We start from the raw sequence: 23,305 nt of genomic DNA, 5'->3' as shown, positions 1-23,305 counted from the left end.
GGCTTAATTTGCAAGTAGTCAATTGAAATAAACAAATCTTAGCCAGCACTTGCGGGATAGCACAATGTGGGTTGACACAGGATTGTTAAGGCAGAGCATAGGTTCCAATCCCCAGCAGGGGAACTGTTTTTTTTTTAAGTGGCCTTTCCTCCCGTCCTGGAACGGTACTCCAGGTCCCAGGTCACATAAAGTAAGGGAACTATGACTGATTTCCCTGAGAAGTAAGGGAACGTCATACCCTTTTGATCCCTCCCACTTTTACCTCTGTCTTTACTTCGGAATCACCCACATTCAAGGATGGGAATTCAAAACCAACTAACTTCAACAGAAAAATGGGGCTCCAGAGCTTTTTTGAATGATGCCAAGAGAAATGCACAGTTAATATCACAAGTTGCTCTAAGTGAAAAGCACATCAATGTATCATGCAGCATGGAAACACCAAGCAGTGGCAAAGCCAAAAGTTTTGCCTTTTGTGTAAGCAGTTGGCAGCTTGAGGTTGTAGTGTAAAGGGCCATACCTGATGTTATTTCCGGCTTGGGCGCACCTGTTACGCTCACCTGGTTTCCACAGGGGCGTTGAACGAAACTGAACAGCAGTGGTCTCCACCAGCGTGACTCGTAGGGCGGAGATGGCTGACTGGACTGGCCCTCCTAGTATTGTCTGCTTGACCCGTAAGAGTAGTTTCCTGGAAACAATAGAAGGGAGTTAGCCACCGGTGGATTGCGAGGATACCTGCACCCAATTTGTTCCCACTGAACGCCTCTGATATTCCCTTTATGTCCTCACCTTAATGCTTGAAATGATGAGCTCTCCATCCTGCGCTGATTGCAGTGGTGCGTAGAATGCCAGTTACTCCATTGGATCGAAGGAATAGGGTGAGTTCCAGACGAAATAGGGCTCTGGGGAATGTGGCGTGGAGCCGTAATTATATAGTTATTAGAGCTCCAATGTCTGCTATTCACTCATTTTTCCTTTTCCTTTATTTATCTTGCAGCTTGGTCCAAAGGGAATTCTCCTGATTGGCAGCAGGTCGCGCTAAGGTAAGAGTCTGTATTACCCAGCACTGTCCGGTACAAAATAATGATGCTAAATGTCTCTAACCAAGTGCTTTTGTCCTTTTACAGGTGCGGCGTAAGAAGATGCTGGATGCGGAAGAATTATACCTTGGGTGGAAAATAAGGTAAGTTCCTGGCGGTAACCAAGATTGTCTATGTTTGCTCTCGGCTCACCTTGTTTTTTCTAGTCTTCCTCTAGGTGCCGAGAATGCAGCTACGAAGAGATGTAAGCTGCGCCGGATCATGTAGATGCTGTGAAGACTGGTAAGTATGGCGCGGTGCAGATGCTAGCGGTGCGACACTTTTATGTTTTCAAAGTCTTTTTTCCTTGTGCAGGAATGCGGTGGATTCAGGAGCCGATGAAGATTAGAAGGTAGGCTCTTGCTCTAACCTCTTCTTCTTCTTCCTTTCTTCCCAGGATGCGGTCCGGATTTGGAGCAGGCGTGGTAGGTAACAGGATGCTGGCTGTAGGCACGGTGAGCGTTACGCTGCTGAATGCAGAATAACGCAAAGCGTGTTCTGCTCTTCGGGCGTGGTTTAAATAGCTTCCAAATTAGTCCCAGGTAAATAGTTCCAAGCACCACACCCAAGTCAAAAATAGTCCCTGAAGAAAAGTAGTCCTTCCCTGGCCTCACAAAGGCCAATGCTTGAGTTCCTTGTGGCATGGTCTGCATGTTTGACTGTATGAGCCTGGCGCCCATGGCGCCAGGACTGATCTCGTATAGGACTGAAGCCATAGAGCCCCTAACCGAGGCTTTGTGGGTTCCAATAAGGGGCTGGATGTCTGCCCTCTGGACTGATGGACTTGATCCGGAAGTCCGGGAGTGGGCATCATGACAGCACCCCCCGGTCCAGGCACCCAGCAATACCAGTAAATGCCAGGATCATGCATGCCTCCAAAGCCAAATGGCACCGTGCTCAGATCGGGATCACTGGGTCGGACATAGAAGTTGGGGGTCTCCTAGCACACAGTCACCCTACAGTAAATGGACACTGACACCAGTTTGCGACTCATGGAGTCTGCTGCAGTACAGGGCACGTGCTGACTGAGGCTCCCTTTATTAACTTCCAGCCATGACTATGTCATGACATTCACTCTTAAAAGGGCACCACCACACTGCTCCTTTTCCATAACAAAAATAACAATAACTGTAAACATCAAACATGTGAATCAACATTACAACCTTGCATGCATTCCAGTCCGTGCACCCATTACGTTATGGGAAGCAAACAGTCCTCTCGTCATCTGGCGATCCTAAATCACAGGCTCAAACTCCTTACCCCGAGAAATATTGCTCCAGTCCTTCCACATTTGCTGGTGACGCCCCTGATCACCTTCCTGGGCACAAAATAGGAAAAACACACCCTCGTCCTCATCTTCCTCCCATGAGGGCCTCTTCCTTCTGGTGATGCCGGCGGAGCCACAGATGGTCTGGGTGCTCTCCTTCACGCTGCTTGTCGAGTATCCTCCATAGAGGCGGTGGCTGGTACCAGTACGACTGGGGCAGCCAGTGATGGGGCTGGACAAATGTTGGCAATATGGTCCTCCTTTCCGCACCTCCCGCATGTGTGTCCTTTGGCCAGACATGCACGTGTGTGTGTGGCAGATCCCGGCAATACTGCTGCCACTCCCCTTTCTTGGAGGGCTTGCTTGCATGCGGTTGTCCTACGGCACATATGTCCTCAAGCTTCACCCGCTGCATGGACATGCCCATGGCGGACGCTCTTCCTTCTGCCCCTAGTGCTAAGTACCGCAGCCTCACATGGAACGCGTCCAGGCTTTCTCCATCTTCCTGCCTTCTCAACCTGACCCGCTCATAGTCCCGTTTGATCGTGGGCATGAAATACTCATTCAGCACCTCAATGGCGGCGGCATACGATAAATCCCTACGCTGCAGTGCCTTGAGCAGCTTCTGAACATCAGGACCTGCTAATTATAGCAAGGTCGGACATTTCGCCCACTCACTGATCTCAACATCCTCCGGTAGAGTTCCAGATGTTCGACCCATGCAATCCACCGAGGCCCGGGGCTGGCTGGTGCTCCGAAGATATTGAATCTACTCAACTGCGCCAGTAGTCCTTGTTGGCGGTGCACACCGCCGGCCGCCTTTGATCCATGTGCATCGTCTCCCATGGCATCATAACAGATGTTCATATGCCCTTTGCACGTACAAAATGGTGTACCACAGTGCTGCTGTGGGTGTCTCGATGTGCATGTCACCGCACTCACTTCTGCAGATGCTGGAGGCTGGCTTGAGGCAGTCTCTGGTGTTTTCCTGCCTTATGCCCTCCGCTGAGATGCTGCCAATGGGGGTGTACGAGCGCTCATGAGGAGCCGCACACCCCAAGTGTTCCTTCACTAGGCATGTGTTTATTCTGCCAATAATGTGGCCATCACCCAGTCAGACAATCATCACCCGTCTGCACTGAGCCCAGAGTGTGGTGCTGTATGCCTTCAATCAATGTATTGTGTACTGTCCCAAAGCTACGGACCGGAACACACACCTTCACAAATGTTTTTGAGCTTCACTGTCTTTGATCCTCTCTTTGAGAACACAGCATTGATGAAGGAGCGCAGAAAACACATGCAGAAGTGTTTTACATGTTTTATTTCTTTTCTACTGTGTTTTTGCACAGTTCTGTGCAGGGAGTCCAAGGAGAGTCACCTCTCTGCCCATTTTAGATATTTTTTTTCCAAGAGCTCCATTCTGGAGTTCAGTGAGCCTCCCACTGTCCAACTCGTAGAGCGTAGGCAGGAACACTGGCCTTAATTGACACAGTGTAACACCCCCTTGCCTTGCAGTTAAGCACTGATCCCGGAGCAGACAATATATTCACCGTCCCGTGGTCTGCAGCAAAAAGAAATGCTCACCGCCTGAGGCCCGGTTTTGCTTCCATGCACAGCGGGGCCTCCTCACTCCAGTATCGGCAACGGAGCCCTCGAACAGCCGCACCCGCACGGCAACACCACCAGCTGATGAAGGTGCAGGTGCGTAGCATCAATCCTGCAGAGAGGGTCTCCACCACTGCTAGTCGCCAACATTGTGTCTGGTTTGGGGTTACTCAGGCCAGGCACATCATTGCTGGGAGCAGCAAGCAATACCAGCTTAGGCCGCTCTCACACAGCCACTAAATGCAGGGGGGAACCTGCTATGATCGGGATCACCCAGTCAGACATAGAAGCTGGTGTCACCCAGCAGACAGTAAATGGACACAACACCATTTTGCAGCTCATGGAGTATGCCTTGGTGCAGGGTATGTGCCAGCTGAGGCTCCTTTTATTAACTGCCAAGCATGACTATGGCGTGACAATCACTCTTAAAAGGGCAAGACCACACATGATAGTGCCAGTTTGAGTTCTAAGGGTTCCGATATTGCCATCATTCCATTCACCTGCTAAATCTCTATCATCCTACCACTGCATAGTTGGGACTTGCCGCTATTTATTAAACACACACAATATCCCTCATCAGCAGGTGCGTGAACAGATTCATCCTTCAGACCATCTCAAGTTCATGCTTAACTCTAGATTTGCAGTAAAATAATGTACACACCCATGTTACCCCCGTAGATCGCCATTTGCACCCAAACATACATGTCTCCCCATTACAGAAGTGATAGACCATCCTGGCTTGGTCGCCCTTACAATATGCACATCCATTTCCATTTGCATCACTTTCCAGACCAGTTATATCCCCACTAAATACTGAGACTGTATAGATTTGTCCTAATTTATATTGGAATTCCCGCACACAGGCAGCTAATCGCTACAGTGATAGAAGCATGAAACTTACGGCACATATACTACATAGACCCTTACCGATCGTTCCTTTGACTTCAGGCTTAAAGAAACACTTCTTCCTCTCACCCCCTGCCACCCTGCTGCCACCTGCATAGGACCATCCCCCAAATGGTCCACGCCCCACCTAGAGGTTCTCAAAATCCCAAATCACCCCCTCAAACGCAAATGGCGTGCATCCAAAACCCCTCACAGAAAGTCTGTGTTCGCCCTCCATAACTCTAACTACAAATCTGTGGTCTGTAAGGGCAAAAAAGTCTACTAGAGTAAAAGAATCCTGAATTGCTGCAGCAGCAGCAAAAAGCTCCACAGGATAATTTCCAAATGTGTGAAGACTGCATGCACCATTGCCCCGACCAAGTCCACGCACATTCTCTGTGACTCCCTCTCCCAACACTTCCACAACACAGGATGGCCAGTCTTAATGCCAAACTTTCCATCCCCACGCCCTGCCCTACTCCCCCTCCTCGAGATTCCACTGTTCCTACTCCCGTAATGCCATCCCTGAACTCCTTCAATCCCATCTCGAGTGAGGAGTTCCTCAAACTAGTGTCCAGCGGCAGACCTTCTGTGTCCCCCCTTCTCCCACCTCTCTCCTCAAAGAAATCTTCTTTTCCACCTGCGCAGGAGACCAAGCAAGGTCCATTCTCAACGACTCCCTCCCCACTGGCATCTTCCCAGAACCTTTCAAAGTAGCATATGTCAAACTACTTCTGAAATAAAGTGTCTCTTGATACTCTCCAGCCAATTTTCAGGCCCATCTCCAACACCCGATTCCTGGCAACACTCATCAACCGGTCTCCATACTCTCAGCTCAGCCAGTTGGCAGAACTTAACAACCTACTGGACCCTGCTCAATCAGGGTTCCGGCCGCGCCACAGAACAGAACCCCTTCTGATCTCGATCTGGGATGACCTCAAAGTCTCTGCAGATTCTGAGGGATGCGCAGCACTGGTCCTCCTGAATCTCTCAGCAGCCTTTGACACCATTAACTACTCAATCCTCCTCGACCGACTCCACTCCCTAGGAATCCAAGACTTGGCACTCAACTGGATTACCTCTTTCCTCAACAACAGGAAACAAATCACCTTCCTTCCCCTTTTATCTCGGCCGCTCGCCCCGTGAACACTGGTGTACCCCAAGAAGCTTGTCTCTCAGGTCTCCTTTGCAACCTCTACTTGACGCCCCTGCCAGGGATCATCCACGCACACAGCCGCACCTGCTATAACTATGCTGACGATGCCCAAATTATCCCGAGAATACCCAAAACAAGCTTCTATCCACAACCCGACTTGGTGCATGCTTGCCTCAGAGATATAGACCTATGGATAACAAAAAACCACCTCCTTCTGAACCCTGAATAACAGAGATCATGGTGTGCAGCACTGTAGATCTACTCCTGCAACCACTCCCATGGCCCCCCTCCCTCGGCACTCCCCCAGCCTACCTCCAACATAGTCAAAACACTTGGCTGCACAATGGACTCGGGCTGAACCCTGTCCCACCAGATCAATAATATATCCAAATCCTGTCACTACCACCTCAGACTCCCGAGACGCATCTTCCCTTACCTCGCCTACCCCAACAAACTGGCTGCTATTATTCCCATTGTCATGTCCAGACTGGACTATGCGAACTCCATTTATCTAGGTGAACTGTTCTACCAACTTAACAAACTCAAAAGAGGGCAAACCGCTTATGCCAGACTCCTTGCACTGGGACGAAGGGATCACATCTCACCTGCTCTCTGCACCCTTCACTGGCTCCCTATTGGATGAAGGGCCACTTTAAAAATCCTATACATCACCCACCGAGCAGTGCACAAGACCAGCCTAACATACCTACAAAAAAAGATTATGCCCTGCCTCCCAACACGCACCCTAAGATCTAGCATCGACCTCCTACTAGTGACTCCTGCCTCCAATTCAAGCAGGATTGGAGGGTCAGCCTTCTCTACCTTGGCACCAACATTGTGGAACTCACTGCCTCCCCACATTCGACAGACCAGGACTACATGGCCTTCTGTAAAGCATTGAAACCTGTATTTTTCCCTAAACATTGAAAGGGACAGCCTAGGACCACCAAAGTCCTCCACCAATGGCTAGAATTCATCTTGCAAGGCATTACCTCAAAAAAATAACAACTGCTGGGCCACAGAAGCCGGACAATAAGGCACCATCACGGAAATAGGAACAGTCAGGGCTCGAAAATCAGCTTTAGCAACATACAGGTCCTACGATATGCAGCTGATGACTCTGCACACCCTTGTCTGACTACATAGGCCTACAAGCCTCCTGTGGCATCAAGTTTGCCATACCCCTCCTCCCCCACAACACACCTAACCCAATACCCATAACTGCAAAACTAGGGCACAACATCACTATTATTCGTATGCGTCGATCAGGCATGCTCATCGCCACCAGACCTCACATACCCCACTCTCTAAAACCAGAAAATGTCTGTCTGTCTATATCTTCCTGGAGACCATAGCTCAGCAGCACCCATAACTGAGCCTAATCACTATCTTCCCATAAGGACGCACAGCACTATCCCTCCCCACCCTCCAGGATATGCAAACCACTGTCATACTGACAAACCTGCAGACTCAGCACTGCTGCACTCCCAAGCACAACTGCCCTACTAACAGCAAATGCGACTGGGCGTGCTCTTGCCAAATTAGCCCATCCGGATATTAATATGCAAAACCATAATCGCAGGCCTCCCAGGTCATCCCGGTTTCTGTCAACCAGTGTCATTCTCTAGCTACCACAAATCAACCCACAGAGCCACTACTGCAGGGCCTGATAGCACTATGCTTCAAACATCTTGAACAGGCCTTATCATGTCACCTACACCTGGTATACAAGGCGGTATAAGCTCAAGTCAGGCAAGCAATAAGGTTACAAATTACCTCACCTGAGGCTGAATACCAACTATGCTGTACGGCCTCAGTCAAATCTGTTCTCTAGCACCCTTGCCTTGATGAGACTATGTTGTTGCAATATCATTTAACATCTATAACCACCATCATGTCAACGAATTACCCAGCCACCCACCATAAACCATGAGCAGGGACCCGGAAAATGGGCCCTCTGACACCTATAATAGAGCCTCAGATTCAAGGACCCTCCAACCAAGTGAACATAATATACGTGCACCAATCAGAGAATCTAACTCTGAGATCCTCTACCACAAACAACCAGGTCGGACACGACAAGCACATTGGGCTCTGAAAGTAATCAAAATCAGATGCCTCCTAACAGTTGGCAAAGACACTCAATCACTCCTACCAATATGCTCACTCTCCACTTTAAAACAACAAACAATAGAGCACAGCTATACCCCTCGATCAGTTTCAGCCTAGCTGCACACATACTTATACTACTCCAGGAACACCTCAACAGCCTGATAGAACGCAGCTATACCCCACGAAAAAAATCGGCCTAGCTACACACATACATCTCTTACACAGGCCCACGGCCGCCAGAATGCAGACTCGGAGACCAACTACCTTGCTGCTCGCATTCCACTGATCTCTCACAACCACTGCACCTTGTGTTAGAATGCAGCCACCAATGCGCAAACCGCACTGGCTGCACACATACAGAGGGCACCCAAACACTAAGAGTACCCTACTCTCTCCACTGATCTGGACTACAGTCCCCAAGGGCATTCAGCCCACAAGCGCTTTGTGATCATACCAATGGTATATAAGGCACTAAGCAAATGCACAATAACATAACGTAACATATGGAAAAGTTGTATTTTGGCTAGGATGTTCCCTCTAAGAGTAATGGCGAACATTCAAAATAGCGGCTTCGGAAAATTGTTAATATGCTCTTCCATATGTTATTTGATGCTGTTACTTCCATATTAAATGTGATTTTCGGTGGATTTATGTTACAACCGTGTGCAAAACATCAAATAGCTCATAAAAATACATGCACAAAACAAAAGTGCGAACAAAGAGTAGTGTAACGTAATTAGCATTCTTTTGCAATCTTTTTACACCCATGGCCATAAAAGTGTGTTGATAACACATGAAACAACACTACAATAAACCTGTCAAACATTGCATCGAAGACTAAGCAATTACAACAAATCTGATAAATAAAACAGTGAAAAATCTCACTTACATTCCAGACATGAAATGATCAGCCATTTCATCAACACAATCAGTCGCATCAGTTCCAAAAGTTAAAAACAGGATAGTAAAATTGCAGCGTGACATAAGTGGATATCCTGTGCTATGATATACCAGTGCAGCAATGTTGCCCCCGCGAAGATACGGCAATAACAAAAGCCACTTAAATTACTACCCCCTTTGTGGGATTGTTAGAAAAGTTGGCCCCTCTAATAAGCCTTGATAAAGCAATGGCCTTACTTCTGACCGCCCATGCCCTATTGATGTAAGAGGATACTGCAAAGATTATAGCCCTATTTAGTGTAGACTTATAAGGGCCAACGCATTCCTAGAATTTTGAACTACAAATAATCTCAGCATAGGCTTAAGAAAGCGAGTCCTGAGATCCTTATAAATGGGGCATAGCAAGAGAAAGTGCACTGAACTTTCCCTGTGCAGCAAACACAGGGGACAGAGATTAGAGATGCTTCTATGCCACATCAGCATTCGTTCTTGCAGTAGTAAGATTCATAAATGGAATTTGATATAGAGGGCACAAAGATAACCGGGGGATACAAAATCTAAATAATCTTCATAACTAAAGTCCAATTTAAGAGACCTGTGGTCAATTAGAAGAATGTACCTGGAGCATGCTAAATTAACCCTTTCTCTCTGCACATGATCAAATCTGCGGGCTAATAGACACTTCGAGCTGGCTACTATTTGCTGCAGGTTTTTCCAAAGCTCAACAAGGTCTAGCTCCTGCCATGTTGCATGAACATGAGAACACCAATTCAAGTCTTGGCTACCACTTTGGGATATCAAATCCTGCATAGCATCCCTGTACTTGCTCAGGTGGCATGAGCACCATAAGTGCAACCAATAACAAACTGGGGGTGATGGCAATAAGATCAGAAATTAGGTACTGGTTAAATTTCAGCTGTAATGCCACATTTGGGATTAATACTGGAAGACACACCCCTTGCTTAAGGAATTGGTTTTCAAATATGACCAATTTGGCTGTAGAAGAATAGCCCCATAATTCTGCGCCCAGCCTAGCAGCAGCTCTAGCCTGATGGTTATAAAGCTCTAACACCACTGATTATTATCATTTTTTTGTTCACAGATGAAGTTTGTATGACAATTTAAGAAGAAGAAAAAGAAGATAAAAATATGGAGAAAGTACATACGCTGATGAATCTGTTCAAGACGGATACTTCTAGACAAATCACAATGAGCAGGTTCTTCACTGTCCATCAGAGACTAAACGTGATACAAAGGGAACTGGATATAAGATAATATCTGATCTGCTTGCTGGGTTCAATACTGTTGGGTGCTTATCAAGGAAAATGTATCTGTTTCGTCCGGATGAAGGTGTAGGTATCGAGGCAACATTGGTACGGCATAAAGCTCATTTTAACGAATCATGTAGATTGCAGTTTAACAAAACAAAACTGCAAAGAACAGACAAGGAAGATGTCACAATTAGATAATGCTGAGAGTTCTATGAAATCCACCCATCAGAGTGTTCAAGAAAAAGGTTCAGTGAATACAAAACCAATATGCTTTTTTGTGACCTGCCTGGTCCAACTGGATGATCGGTGTGTACAGTTTCTACATTTGGCGTTGATACATTTGTCACTGTGCCCTTAAACTAGAAGACAAACCCCTGCTTGCTAAACTGAGCATAGACGATCTTATTTCAAAAGATGCACAAGATGCCATGCACCGTATTCATTGACTTGTGTTATTATATAATAGATCAAGAGACAAAACACCACAAGAAACTGAGATTGACCAAATTAACAAAGGTATTTCATTTGCAGAACTAAGTGTTTCAAGGTGCAAGATGTTTGAACAGACAATGCAATTGCATCCATATTTAAACTTGTTGACTTATGCAATCTGTACAGCATGAGGATGAAACAACTTGGCAGTGATCTTTCAGGATGGATATATTCCCCAAAACTGAAAAACAGGATACTTGTTTCCTTTCCTGACATGGAAGCACATAAGCAAGGCTGCCATGTGATGCTTATATTTAATAATGATACTGGATCTGCACTGAGCAAAGCATGTGAATATGATTCAGATAGTGACATTGTTCAACTTGCTAAAGCAGCAACATAGTGAGAAGAAACATCTTCTAATTAAAAATCACATGAACTGATCTTTTGGAAAGAATTGTCAGACAGACTCTGTACCAGCATCTCTGTTAGCACTGGTTGCTATGGTTACGAATGGCCCAAACATTAAAGCACAGTCAAGTTCTTCAACAATGCCACAGCCAATCCTCACTGTTGCACAGTTACTAATGTACAACAGTTTGGTGAGATGTAGGGAGTACTTAGATATTTTAATCCATACAAGAACTTGCAAGTGTGAACTTGTTAACCCTCAACAAGCTCGGGTTAAGCATATCATATAACCATGTGCTACACATCTCACCAGAACTTGGCAATGAAGTATGTCATCACTATCACATGGAAACTGCTGTCATTCCGCTTCAGTTAAAAGGAGGGCTCTTCACGACTAGTGTGGTTGACAAAATAAACCAAAATCCAAGCTCTACCTATCCTTGTGCTGAGAAAGTGACTACACATCTTCCTGAGCGCTACACCAGTGTGCCCCCTGTTACTCCTATGAGAACTGATTGTCCTCTGCTAACAGTAGAAGAGAACTTATTTGACTACCAAGTTACGCTGCAAGCTATGGTGAAGGAATACAGCTGGCTGAAGCATGCAACAGAGATCTGGCTAGTGACAACCTAAAAGGGGATGGAATAATCACCTGGACAGCATACCATGCAAGTCAACAAGAAGAAACTACAAAAGATTGTGAATTAACACTTTCATCCCTGCTTCCTGTATTTCCAGACCATGCTATGTCAGTGGGCATGATTCTCCATTCAATAGATATTGTGAAGACAGCAGTTACAGGCCTTAATCCTGGCTGGATTCCAATCACTACGTTTGACCAGCTACTCTATGCATTTGCAGAACAAATCCAGTGGAACTGACCAACAACTCATGGTGAAGATCAATTCATTGTAATATTTGGTGGGCTGCATATTGAGATGGCAGTTCTCAAGTTTCTTGGAAACCTATTGGATGAAAGTGGGTGGACTGGAGCACTTGTTCGAGTTTATATTACCACAGCCGGAAAAGCAGATTTGTTTATAAAAGGTTCCCATGTAACTCATATGCGTAGGGCTCATAAAATTACAGCCAGTAGGCTCTATTTACTTCTGAAGCAGTACTACAAGGACAATAGCCAAGACAGAGGATAGCAGTCAAGTTAATTCACTTGTAGACTGGTATAAAGAAAGAAGAGATCTATGTACCCAATTTAGATTCTGGTACACCATTCTAAAAACTATAACTCCTTTTGATGACTTTTGTAAGAGCGTTGCGAGAAGGAGATTTCCAGCCCTATTTAGAGGCCTTATACAAGATTGTTCCCTGGTTCTTTTCCTTGGACCATACTCACTATACACAATGGATTCCTGTCTACTTATGTGATATGGTTTCACTTAAAAAGTATCACCCTAACACCTATGCAGCATTCATGAAAGGACGGTTGTCACAAAAACTCAAAGCGTGTGTTGTCTGCTAATGCCATTGATCAGGCCCATGAACAATATAACGCATCAGTCAAAGGTGATAAAGGGGCTGTAGGCCTGACAGAAATCCCATCAGCTCATCATTGTTGGATGGTCTCTGTCCTGAGATGGCCTGCTTAGTTGAATAATTGATTTCTACAAAGACGAAGAGATGGGAAAAAAAGATGAGCTTCACCATGAGGCCAACAAGCATTCACAGATGGCTTACTCATGCAAATCAAGGTATGGGATACCCACTTAGTGAAACCAGATGTGATATAGTGGTGCTTGAGAGCAGAAAAAAGTACAACCAGCAGTGGCAGACACATTGGTAAATATTGAAACAATTGGAATTGACCAGTATGGGTTATATGTCAATGACAGGCTTACTAAACTAAATGCATTGCAGATAGTATTAAGCGGCATAACCTGCACCTCTTCAGCCATCCTCCAGTTCGTGAAAAGGCAAGTAAACAGTTACAACTGACATCTTTGAGGAATGACTGCTTACTATTTTGTAGACTCTACATTGCATCACAGATACGTAATGGCGATCTGGATGATTTCTTTAGACACGAAAACCAAGCCTATCCTCCAGCACTGTCGAAGTTAGGGAGTCTAAGAACCGGAACAAAGTCTGATCTATTGATTTGCCTGGAAGAACTCACACATGGACAAAACACTGCTTCCAAAACAAACAGCCCAAATGGCCATCCTGGACGGCGTTGCAATTGACAACATGCTGGAACCAGGATTTGCTAAAATAGTCAATGATTATGCCAGTACTGTGTTCATACCTACAACATATCTCAGCCTCAATATGTTACAAGGCTAGATATCATTTGGGATGTGTAAAGGCCTGACAGCTTGAAGAGTGACACAAGCAGTAAAAGGGGAAATGTGTTGAACCAAGAAACACACTTCCTAAAAAATCAGCATGATTTTCTGCGGGTTGATGAAAGTAAGACTGAATTGGTCTCTTTCTTGGCAAAAACCTTAACAGCTATTGACACGAACAAGCAGGTAATTACTGCGAATAGTACCATTGTTCTTTCTATAAATCATCAAGATATCTCTTGGGACTGGCTCAATGCTCACACAAAGAAGCAGACACTCGCATCCCATTCCATGTATGTGATGCGGTGCAGCAGGAATATAGCAAAGCCAAAATACGCACTTTGGGCACTGATGTTGTAGTTCTCGCCATCACATCTGCTCATTGAGTGGGTTGTATATGGAATTGGGAAGAACTTCCGGTTCTTTCTCGCTCATAAGTTAGCAAGAGCTCTGGGTCCTCATCGTTGTACTGCCTTACCAATGTTTCACGAAATAACTTGGTTTGACACTGTGTTCTTTTATGGAGGAAGAAGCAAGAAGACTGATGGGACACCTGCAATGCATACAGAGATACCACCTCAGCTTTTTGTGGATTGGCTGACAGGCCTAATCAGCAGGCAGTGCAAGAAATGCTGAAGCCATTGGAGAGATTTGTAGTTTTGCTATTGCCCGTACTAGCAGCGACTAACATGTGAATGAGGCAATACAACACCTATTTACTCAGAAAGGTAGCGCAATTGGCAATCTACCTCCCACGCAAGATGCACCCATTCAGCATACAAAAAGAGTCGTCCATCAGGCCGGTTACTGCTGGGCCCAAACGATGGTCGCAACACCACTGCTTCCATTGCCAAGTGATTGGGGGTGGAAGAAGAAGGATGTGGGTGGATAGGACATATCCTCGACAACCCTACCAGAGGCTATGCAAGCTTGTAGGGAACTCTTATGATGTTGCTGCAAGAAAGGCTGCACACTACAGTACAAGTGTAGGAAGGCTGCCCTACAGTTTACTGCTCTTCGATTTGTGGCACTCTTTGTACTGAATGAAATAAAGTGTGGGGGCGGGTAATTACCAATTATTTGTTTGAGAAATAGTAGCAATATTCATTCAATAATGAACAATAACACACAAATCAGTAATTATAATAGAGACCTTATTTGCATTACATAAACATCAATAAATAATTATTTAGTTTTGTTTTTCTTCCCTTTAGTAAACCAATGAATTCATATATTCTGCTATGAATTAAGGAAACAAAAATATTATTTACTATTAGGCTTCATTTATACTTCTAAAGTGTACTATAGGCATCGCATGACCACAAGTAAATGATTGAACAAATGATATATACAAAAATTAAGATACCTGATACCTGAATGACAACTTGTTGCCATTTTGTAAAAAGGGCTATCAACTTTGTTACAGGTAAAATCTTAGATGGCATCAAAGCCCAAAGAATTAATTAGGGAATGGTCTAAAGGGGTGCCAAAATTCATGATTCTGTCATCAAAGGTACAGTTGTTTCACCTATCTGCAGTACGAGTATTGCCATAAGGACATTATGGTATCCGGGTGGCTGCAGATTGAGAATAAACCCTAAATCATCCTCTTAGCCCCACGAAATTCAGTAAAGTTTCTTATCTCTTCCTTCCACTCCATTCGATTCCCAGTTTAATGCCCCCAAGTCCAGCCAGTCAGGAATCTTGGAGTCTGGATTCCCTCAGATAAATAAAGATAAAAACTCATGTCTTCACCATCTCAGACAACTTAGAATGCTCCCATGCGTACCTCGAAAGTCAGACCTGTCATGGTGGGAGGTCTTCATTCATGTTTGGTTGTACAAATTCCCATGGGATGGACATTCAGAAAATGCAATCAGTAAACGTTTTAAACCATAGCAGGAGGCTTCTCCCTTAGTCTGTGCCACCTAGTCACATTGCATCTGCTCTGGGTTCTTTTACAAGTTGCCTGTAGCAGACAAAATTAAGTTCAACGGTATGCACATCGCACACAAGTGTCTACACTGTCCTGACATCTTAAATCTAGTCTCAGTCAGTCCCAGCTGCTCTGCTCTCGCAACACAGGCTTTCTGTATATTCCTCGGTTCTCCCTCTCAGTTCTCCCTCTCTTATCGTTGGGGTCGGGGGGGGGGGCAGATGATTTGGCATTTTGGACACCAAAAGGTCTTGAACAGTGTGTTCCACCATCTGAGGGTAAAAACTAATCACATACTTTTTAACACTGTCCTGTAAACCTTGTTCACCAGTTGATTCTGTGTTGTCTAATCCTTGTCGAGATGATGATTGTCAAGAAGTGACCCTCACTTTTTAGCATGCTATATAATTGATTACATCTACCCTTCCACGCTGTAACTGTCAAATCAAAAGATTTCTAAGGCAAACTAAGGAAGGAGGTAGCTGAAGATGGGCAATTAATGGTGCTGACAAATCCTCACCAAAGGTGCAGTATCTAAGGAATAATGCCACAAGAGTGTTTAAGGAGGGCAAGGGGATGTTACCACCTGGTAAAGGCCCAAGGAAGGGGTTATTATGGCTATTAGCACCTGATGGTTGTAGAGTGGCGGCCTCCCAGCCAATCATAAGGCTCAGAACAGGGTATTTACCTCATGGTAAAGCCCCCACTCCAAGCCTCCTTAGAAGTGGGAGGCTGCCATCTTACCTGCAGGGAATCAGGTAAGTGTGACCTGCGCACTCCGTGTTCCTGGTGCATCTGCATCGTGGCTATGGTCTCCATGGAAAGGGATAAGGGACTATGGGCCTCATTACACGGACGGCGGTAAGGGTTAACGGTCACCGTTAATGGCAACGGTGACCGTTAACCCTTACCGCCGTACTACGAGGTCCCTTTGCGGGTTGGAGGAATTAACGCCTGCTTCTTGCAGGCGTTAAAAACCAACCCGCTAAGGGACCTCGGAGCTAATTACGGCACCGCAAAATTGCGGTGCCGTAATTAGCGCCTTCCCCATTCCCATAGAGCCCTATGGGGCAGAAATGGGAATGGGGAAGGGCAATGGCGGAAGGGGGATTTACCGCCCCTCCAACCTTGGAATGGGGCGGTAAATCCCCTTTCCGCCAAGGCGGTGCCGGTAATTTACCGGCATGGTCCAGGGTGCTAATAGCACCGTGGATTACCGCCTTCCGTGTAATGAGGCCCAATGTGTCCATGGTGGCCATCTTGGTTTGTAGTTTTCTTTCAAATTGAGAAACGTAAACACGCTGTTTCTCAACTTGGAAAAAAAACTATTAGCATCCCGGTAGAACATGCCGGGATGCTAATAGCAATAAACCCCTCTCGGTGAGAGCTTTAAGCCCTCAGTTTGTTCAGGCTTCAAAGTGGCCCAGGCATTACTTGGCCTGGGAAATCTCCCACCCATCTGGGTTCATTGCTTAATTATAACATTCCAGCAATGAGTGTAGAACGTTCTATTTAAAACTAGGAGAACAAAGGATAAGCATTGGAATGTTGGTCCAAAAGACTTAGGGCCTCATTACACGGTAGGCGGTGAGCCATGGCGCTATTAGCGCCATGGCTCATGCCGGTAAAATACCGGCACCACCTTGGCGGAAAGGGGATTTACCGCCCCATCCCAAGGTTGGAGGGGCGGTAAATCCCCCTTCCGCCATTGCCCTTCCCCATTCCCATTTCTGCCCCATAGGGCTCAATGGGAATGGGGAAGGCGCTAATTACGGCACCGCAATTTAGCGGTGCCGTAATTAGCTCCGAGGTCCCTTAGCGGGTTGGTATTTAACGCCTGCAAAAAGCAGGCGTTAAAACTCCAACCCGCTAAGGGACCTCGTAGTAAGGCGGCAGGGATTTACCGGTACCGGTATTTTACCGGTACCGGTAAATCCCTACCGCCTACCGTGTAATGAGGCCCTTAGTCTTTTGTGTCCTCTACTAACGCATTGTCTGTAATGGAACTACTAGCATTCCAATGTTCTAATATGTATTAATTTAAACATTCACACGGACCCTACCCATTCATAACAATTGCATGGCTCCACAAGCACTCTCTGACGACCTGAAATTGGAATCTTCACTTTTTGATCCTACCCAAACGATTTGCAGATACATGCCTGGCATCCAGAAAATACATCTCCCATGGTGCACTGTACTGAGCTACTAAGAGACATACGGCCTCATTACACGGACGGCGGTAAGGGTTAACGGTCACCGTTAATGGCAACGGTGACCGTTAACCCTTACCGCCGTACTACGAGGTCCCTTTGCGGGTTGGAGGATTTAACGCCTGCTTCTTGCAGGCGTTAAAATCCAACCCGCTAAGGGACCTCGGAGCTAATTACGGCACCGCAAAATTGCGGTGGCGTAATTAGCGCCTTCCCCAGTCCCATAGAGCCCTATGGGGCAGAAATGGGAATGGGGAAGGGCAATGGCGGAAAGGGGATTTACCGCCCCTCCAACCTTGGAATGGGGCGGTAAATCCCCTTTCCGCCAAGGCGGTGCCGGTATTTTACCGGCATGAGCCATGGCGCTAATAGCGCCATGGCTCACCGCCTACCGTGTAATGAGGCCCTTAGGGCCTCATTACGACTGTTGTGGTAAGGCAACAATGGCGCCGGTTGCCATGCCGCAACATTACGAGTTTGCTTGCGGGTGCCGCTCTGGACGCCTGGTCAGACCAGGTGTGCTGAGCAGCACCCGCGAGCAGACCAGGATGGTAGCAAAGGTACCATTATCAACGGTACCGCTGCTACCACCCTCCCCATTCCATTGAGCCCTATGGGGGCCCATATGGGAATGGGGACATACCGGCTCCGGGTCCCGCGAAAGGGAAATTACCGGGTCCTCCAAGGTCGGAATGGCCCAGTAATTCCCCTTTCGCGGGACCCGGAGCCGGACCCGAGTTTGGAGGAAGCCATGCCCTTAATAATAGAGTATTAATTAATGTGCACTTGTCAATCTCCCTGACACAGTCATGCCGTTTTAAGCTCCATGGCATCCATCATCACAACATCAGCAAGGTTTTAAAGTGTTGCTTTGTATATAGGTCTTGCAGTAGGTCAGCAGAAAACGCCCCAGCCCACCCCTCTCCAGTCACCTACGGCGTGCCCCAAGTATCACCCGTATCCCCCACCCTTTTCAACATCTTCAATAAACCCCTTCAGGGCTTGCAAAATGTACTAGTTCACAAGCATTGGCTAGTAGTTTTTATGTAGGGCGACTACCAGTTGTATGATACGCGACCTGCTGGCGAGTATAGGGATGTTAGAAGCTTATTTTTCATTTACTGCAAACACACTTTCAAGTAAATGGCAAATACAGGGTTCACTGTGCATGCTTGACAGCATTGCAGGTAAATATTTTGTCACCAGACACCTTGGGGCAAGTACATTTCTCTTAGGTCGAGTATGAGGAAAATGAAAATGAGGAACTCGCCCTGCAGATCGAGTGGGATTTTTAAGAATTTGCAAGGCCTGCTCTTTTTGACCTCCTGGATGACCTGGGCATTTCCTATATCAATTACGCAGATGACACACAGATGCTGCAAGCCTTAACTGGACACTACCTTACGGACTCTGACACACTGCACACAGTGTGCCAAACTGTCCAAGCATGGATGGTCTCTCATTTCCTCTGCCTCAACGACGACAAAACCAAAATTCTCTTGGTCGGCTCCTAAATCGTTCTCAACAAACTAGACCAGGCCTATATTGCCTTCACTATAGATGGAAACACCATACCAGTCTATTAAGATGCCACCTTGTCACTAACACAGCAGGTCAGTGCCATTGCCTCTCCAGTGGCACATACCACTAAGATAATTAACGCCAGCAGACCGTTCTTTTCCAGCCACAGCTGCCTCTCTATTGCCCAGGCACCTATTGGTTTCAGACTCGACTATCGCAATGCCCTTTTTGCAGGCACTTCCACTGACAACATTAACAAACTCCAAATCACACAGGACAATGCACTTCGAGCTGCACTGAACATGCCAAGCGAGAGCACATCTAGACCAGATGAAACGCACATTGGCTACCCATACGGGAACGCATCATGTTCGAAACCTTGGCAATCACCTACAAATGCCTTTCCAACTCTGCCCCCAGATACCTTTCCCAAAGACTCAAAAAAATCACAGTCCTCAAGACTGACTCCGTCTTACTACTCAGACCATAATACCACCCCAAGAGTCATATTAACAAAACCCAACGTTAAGATCCTATTGGACCTTTAGCAAAACCTTAAGACACTGGGCATCATTACGAGTTTGCTGGTCTGGTAACTACTGTACCGGTAAGCTTGCCAGTACCGTAGTTATCGGACCGGCAAACTACGAGTTCCGCTCGCGGGTGCATTTTCACCCACCAGGTCAGACCTTGCTGGCGTAACGGCACCCGCGAGCAGAGCATTTCGGATGCACCGGCACCATTCTGAATGGTGCCGGTGCATCCAGCCTCCCCATTCCCATTGAGCACTGTGGGGTTCGAATGGGAATGGGGAGTAAAAGTTTCCGGCCCCTGGCAATGAGGAAATACAGGGTCCGCCAGGGTTGTAATGGCCCTGTATTTCCCAGTTGCCAGGGGCCGGAAAAATGTGCAAGTTTGGGTGCAGCCTGCCGGTTTTACCGGCAAGGCTACCTCCAAACTTGTAATGAGGCCCACTGCTTTTCTCACAGGCCCCTCTGATAGTCTGACCTGTGTCTATGTGCCTAACCTTTGTAACCTAATCTTGTAACGAGCGCCTTAATGCTCATGGGTTTGTTGCACTTCATAAATGTATAAATAAAAATAAATAAAAACAAAATAATGTATCTTGGGAGTTGTAGTTTTAGGCAGTATCGTTGCCAGCTTCGAAAAGGTTGAATAGCTCATATTGCAGCCTGAGTAGCATAATTTGAAAGATGTATTTTAGGCCATGTTTTGAATATGTTCTAACATGTGCAAAACAGCTGAACATTTATGCACATTTTGACTGTGGGTTGCCACCAAACACCAGCGACGAGGGCAACGTGAGGGGTTAGGGGGCTGTCCTCACACTCAACCTCAAACATTTGCCTCTCAGAAAATGAACCATGAAAACCTGGAAAATTCCACATGGGAGGGGTTTCCAAAATATACATAATGTTGCACACAAAATATGAAAGGTGTACCCCTTTTGGACCTAAAAGCTGCTTAAATATTTTCTGGAAAGTATTGTCTTACAAGGCTCCCTATCAAGGACTGGTGGCTACCTGTCTAGCCTCTGATCCTAATGACCGCTGATCGAATCACACGTGGGCACCCTGGCACCCGTTACGCATTCAAATAAATGAAAAAGTGCACATGATCTCCCACATATCCGGCCACTGACATTTATTGTTATTTCACCAAAATGCATGATTCACTTTAACACATATTTACCGGTTTAGGAGAAGGAGAGAGGGCGAGAGAGGGAGAAGGAGAGAGGGAGAAGGAGAGAGGGAGCGTCAAAGCAGATAAATTAGCTAGTTCCTTGTGGGACAAAGTCACCAAGTCCCCCTTTTTCTTGAAATTCTGGGATTTTCAGTCCTACACTTAACTACGAGTATCGGAATTCCGAGAACAATGTTAATGTTAAAGTTAAAGGACATTTGTACCACACACTATTACCACTGGAGTGGTCCCCTGGCGCTACAATGGGATTGAATGGCTTTCTAGCGCTTGAAATTAGGAAATTTACGAGTCCTTGATTGAGCGTGAGTTGATGAAAACTGATTTTGAGAAATCTCCTTGCAAGTAATACAAATAGAAGATACCATTCTCCCGAGTTCACCAAAATTCACAAGTCACGAACTATTGGTAAAGTATTTAAAAAGATACATAAGGGTACATTTGCCATGCTACGGTATCGTTTTCTCTGCTACACGTGACACTTGGCAGTATTTCGGGGGCGAGGGAAGGGTGGCATGTTGGCCGGGACAGACTAAAGATTTGGTAGTGTTGGAGGGCGCGCGTCGTTCTGAAATGCAACCTTCCTTGACTCGGCCTTCCTCCTTTCCAGCCAGGAAAGAGCTCGACGTACACGTGTACCGTTTATTAAAAGTTATATTAACGGCGTGGATTCTGTTGCAATCCTCATGGCAGGACTGCGTTGCTAACTTGAAAAGCACCAAGTGTGCATGCATGATGCAACATGTTTCCACGCTCCCCTTTCCCTAAACGATCTCACGTGCTCTTTGCCCCCGGAGCCTCTAAACACATTCCTATATGCGGTTTTACCTCCTCCCACGATGACTGCGTCATATTTCGGTTTCAACTGTCCTGCTGCTCTGGAGTAGGTCCTGCTGCTGCACCCGAAGACCCCCGGAGGAGCACATCGCTCTATTAATCGCACACGTCCTGCAGCCCTCATACGTGCACACCAGCCTCAATAGCAGTGCACTAAACGAACGAAGAAGCTGAAAGGGAATCTGAACTTTGTCTGCGTTCGTCAGCTGTTTTTGGAATGCATAGTTCAGCCTCCTGTCACATGCTTCATTTAAACGTTCACTGACAAATCCAGTAGGTCTGGTTTATTGGAGTCTTGGTCGGAGGCATATTCGGGGGCATATCTAAGGGAAAGGGCCGCGTGACTGACAGAGGGCCGCAGGTGGGCTGTCATGGAGGCAGGGTTTGAAGTCGGGAAATTGCACCATGAGGAACTTTATGGTGAAACGTTACACGTTTTTTTTACTTGTGTTTTTTATACAGTTTTCCGTGGGTCTGACTAGCTGCAAACAGCAGAGCCACCTCACCAGGTTTTGCTGTCAATGGTAGTAATATTGAATGAGTAACCCTAAGGTTTCAAGACAATGGGCAATTCTATGTCGAGACCGTAGGCGAGTATTGTTTGGCAGCATCATATACAGTACCCTTTGGGAACACCGCACACAATTAAGACTACAAGTGCAAGTACAAATTCACCTTTGGTACAAGCCTGTACTACACAGTAAAGTGGGAGCATGGCTGAGCAGTCAGACTTATCTCAAGAGTAAAGTGAGCATTATCAGAAGTTACACAAAGGACAATTACATTGGTTCAAACAAACACTGATTCAAGGTTTCTAAATAAAAGAATATACATTTATTTACACCATCAGTTATCAAACAGTTCACTAATATAAAGCAGCAGAAAATCACAATCTCAAAACACTACAATAACCCCCAATCAATTCTGGACAAGTTAGACTCAAAATGAAGTGTGAGCAAAATGGCACTCCAACAATTTAAAGGGAGGAAAAGACAAGGTTATCCAAAATCAACAACATCAACAAGTGATAGGCAGGGCAATCTAGAAAAGGCTTACTACAACTAGGATTCAAATCAATAGGGCTGGGCCAATGTTCATGTTTCAGAGTCTTTGCAGAGGATCACACAGTTCAGAGTAGTTGGCGGTTAAGTCTTTGCCAAGAATTTAAAACGAATTTGGTCAGAAGAAAAGTTATTCAAAAGGAGAAGAGAAGGACAAGCCTTCAGAGAGGCGAAAGATTTCAAACACTTTCACCGCATTCGGACGGAAAGAACGACTGGATTTGCACAGTACATTAAATGAATAAGAATGCTCTAGCTAAGGCGGTTGTTCCAGGCAGTTCCTGCAGGCTCACGGTTCATGAAGTGACGGAATAATCCAGTGGGTCCTGCACTGCCCAGGGAAGAAGCCAGCAGCAGAGCACAGCATCGAATAAAAGGTGCGCTCCTTAAAACCCAAACAGGTTCAGTTCCTCCTGGCTATCCGGTTCACCGCAGCGATGCACAGCAAATTCGACCAGGAGAGGAAGGCCGGCATTTGGTGTTTGGCGAGCTGGTTGGTCCCACCAAGCTCAAGGGAAGTAGATTCCTTGCAGATCTTCTCTGTCATCGGAGTTTTGGGCGATTCAGACCTGCACCTCGTTGGTTCTCTCGTTCCAGTGG

The 23,305-nt window shown here is 46.2% G+C and overlaps 1 protein-coding gene across 1 annotated transcript in view; it reads right to left on the bottom strand.

Annotated features, from left to right (window-relative positions):
* Positions 1-21,819, bottom strand: part of PYROXD2 (pyridine nucleotide-disulphide oxidoreductase domain 2) — a 984,036-nt gene extending 962,217 nt beyond the window's left edge. Inside the window, exon 1 of the mRNA XM_069611541.1 lies at positions 21,636-21,819. Coding sequence (XP_069467642.1) covers positions 21,636-21,768 — 133 coding nt within the window. The 5' untranslated portion in view covers positions 21,769-21,819. The remainder of the gene's footprint in view (positions 1-21,635) is intronic.
* Positions 21,820-23,305: the final 1,486 nt, after the last annotated feature.

The sequence above is a fragment of the Ambystoma mexicanum genome, chromosome 8, assembly GCF_040938575.1.
Source record: "Ambystoma mexicanum isolate Mex_15411 chromosome 8, UKY_AmexF1_1, whole genome shotgun sequence".
Lineage (NCBI taxonomy): Eukaryota > Metazoa > Chordata > Amphibia > Caudata > Ambystomatidae > Ambystoma > Ambystoma mexicanum.
The sequence above is the reverse complement of the archived record's forward strand: the minus strand, read 5'-3'. Positions and strand labels throughout refer to the sequence as shown.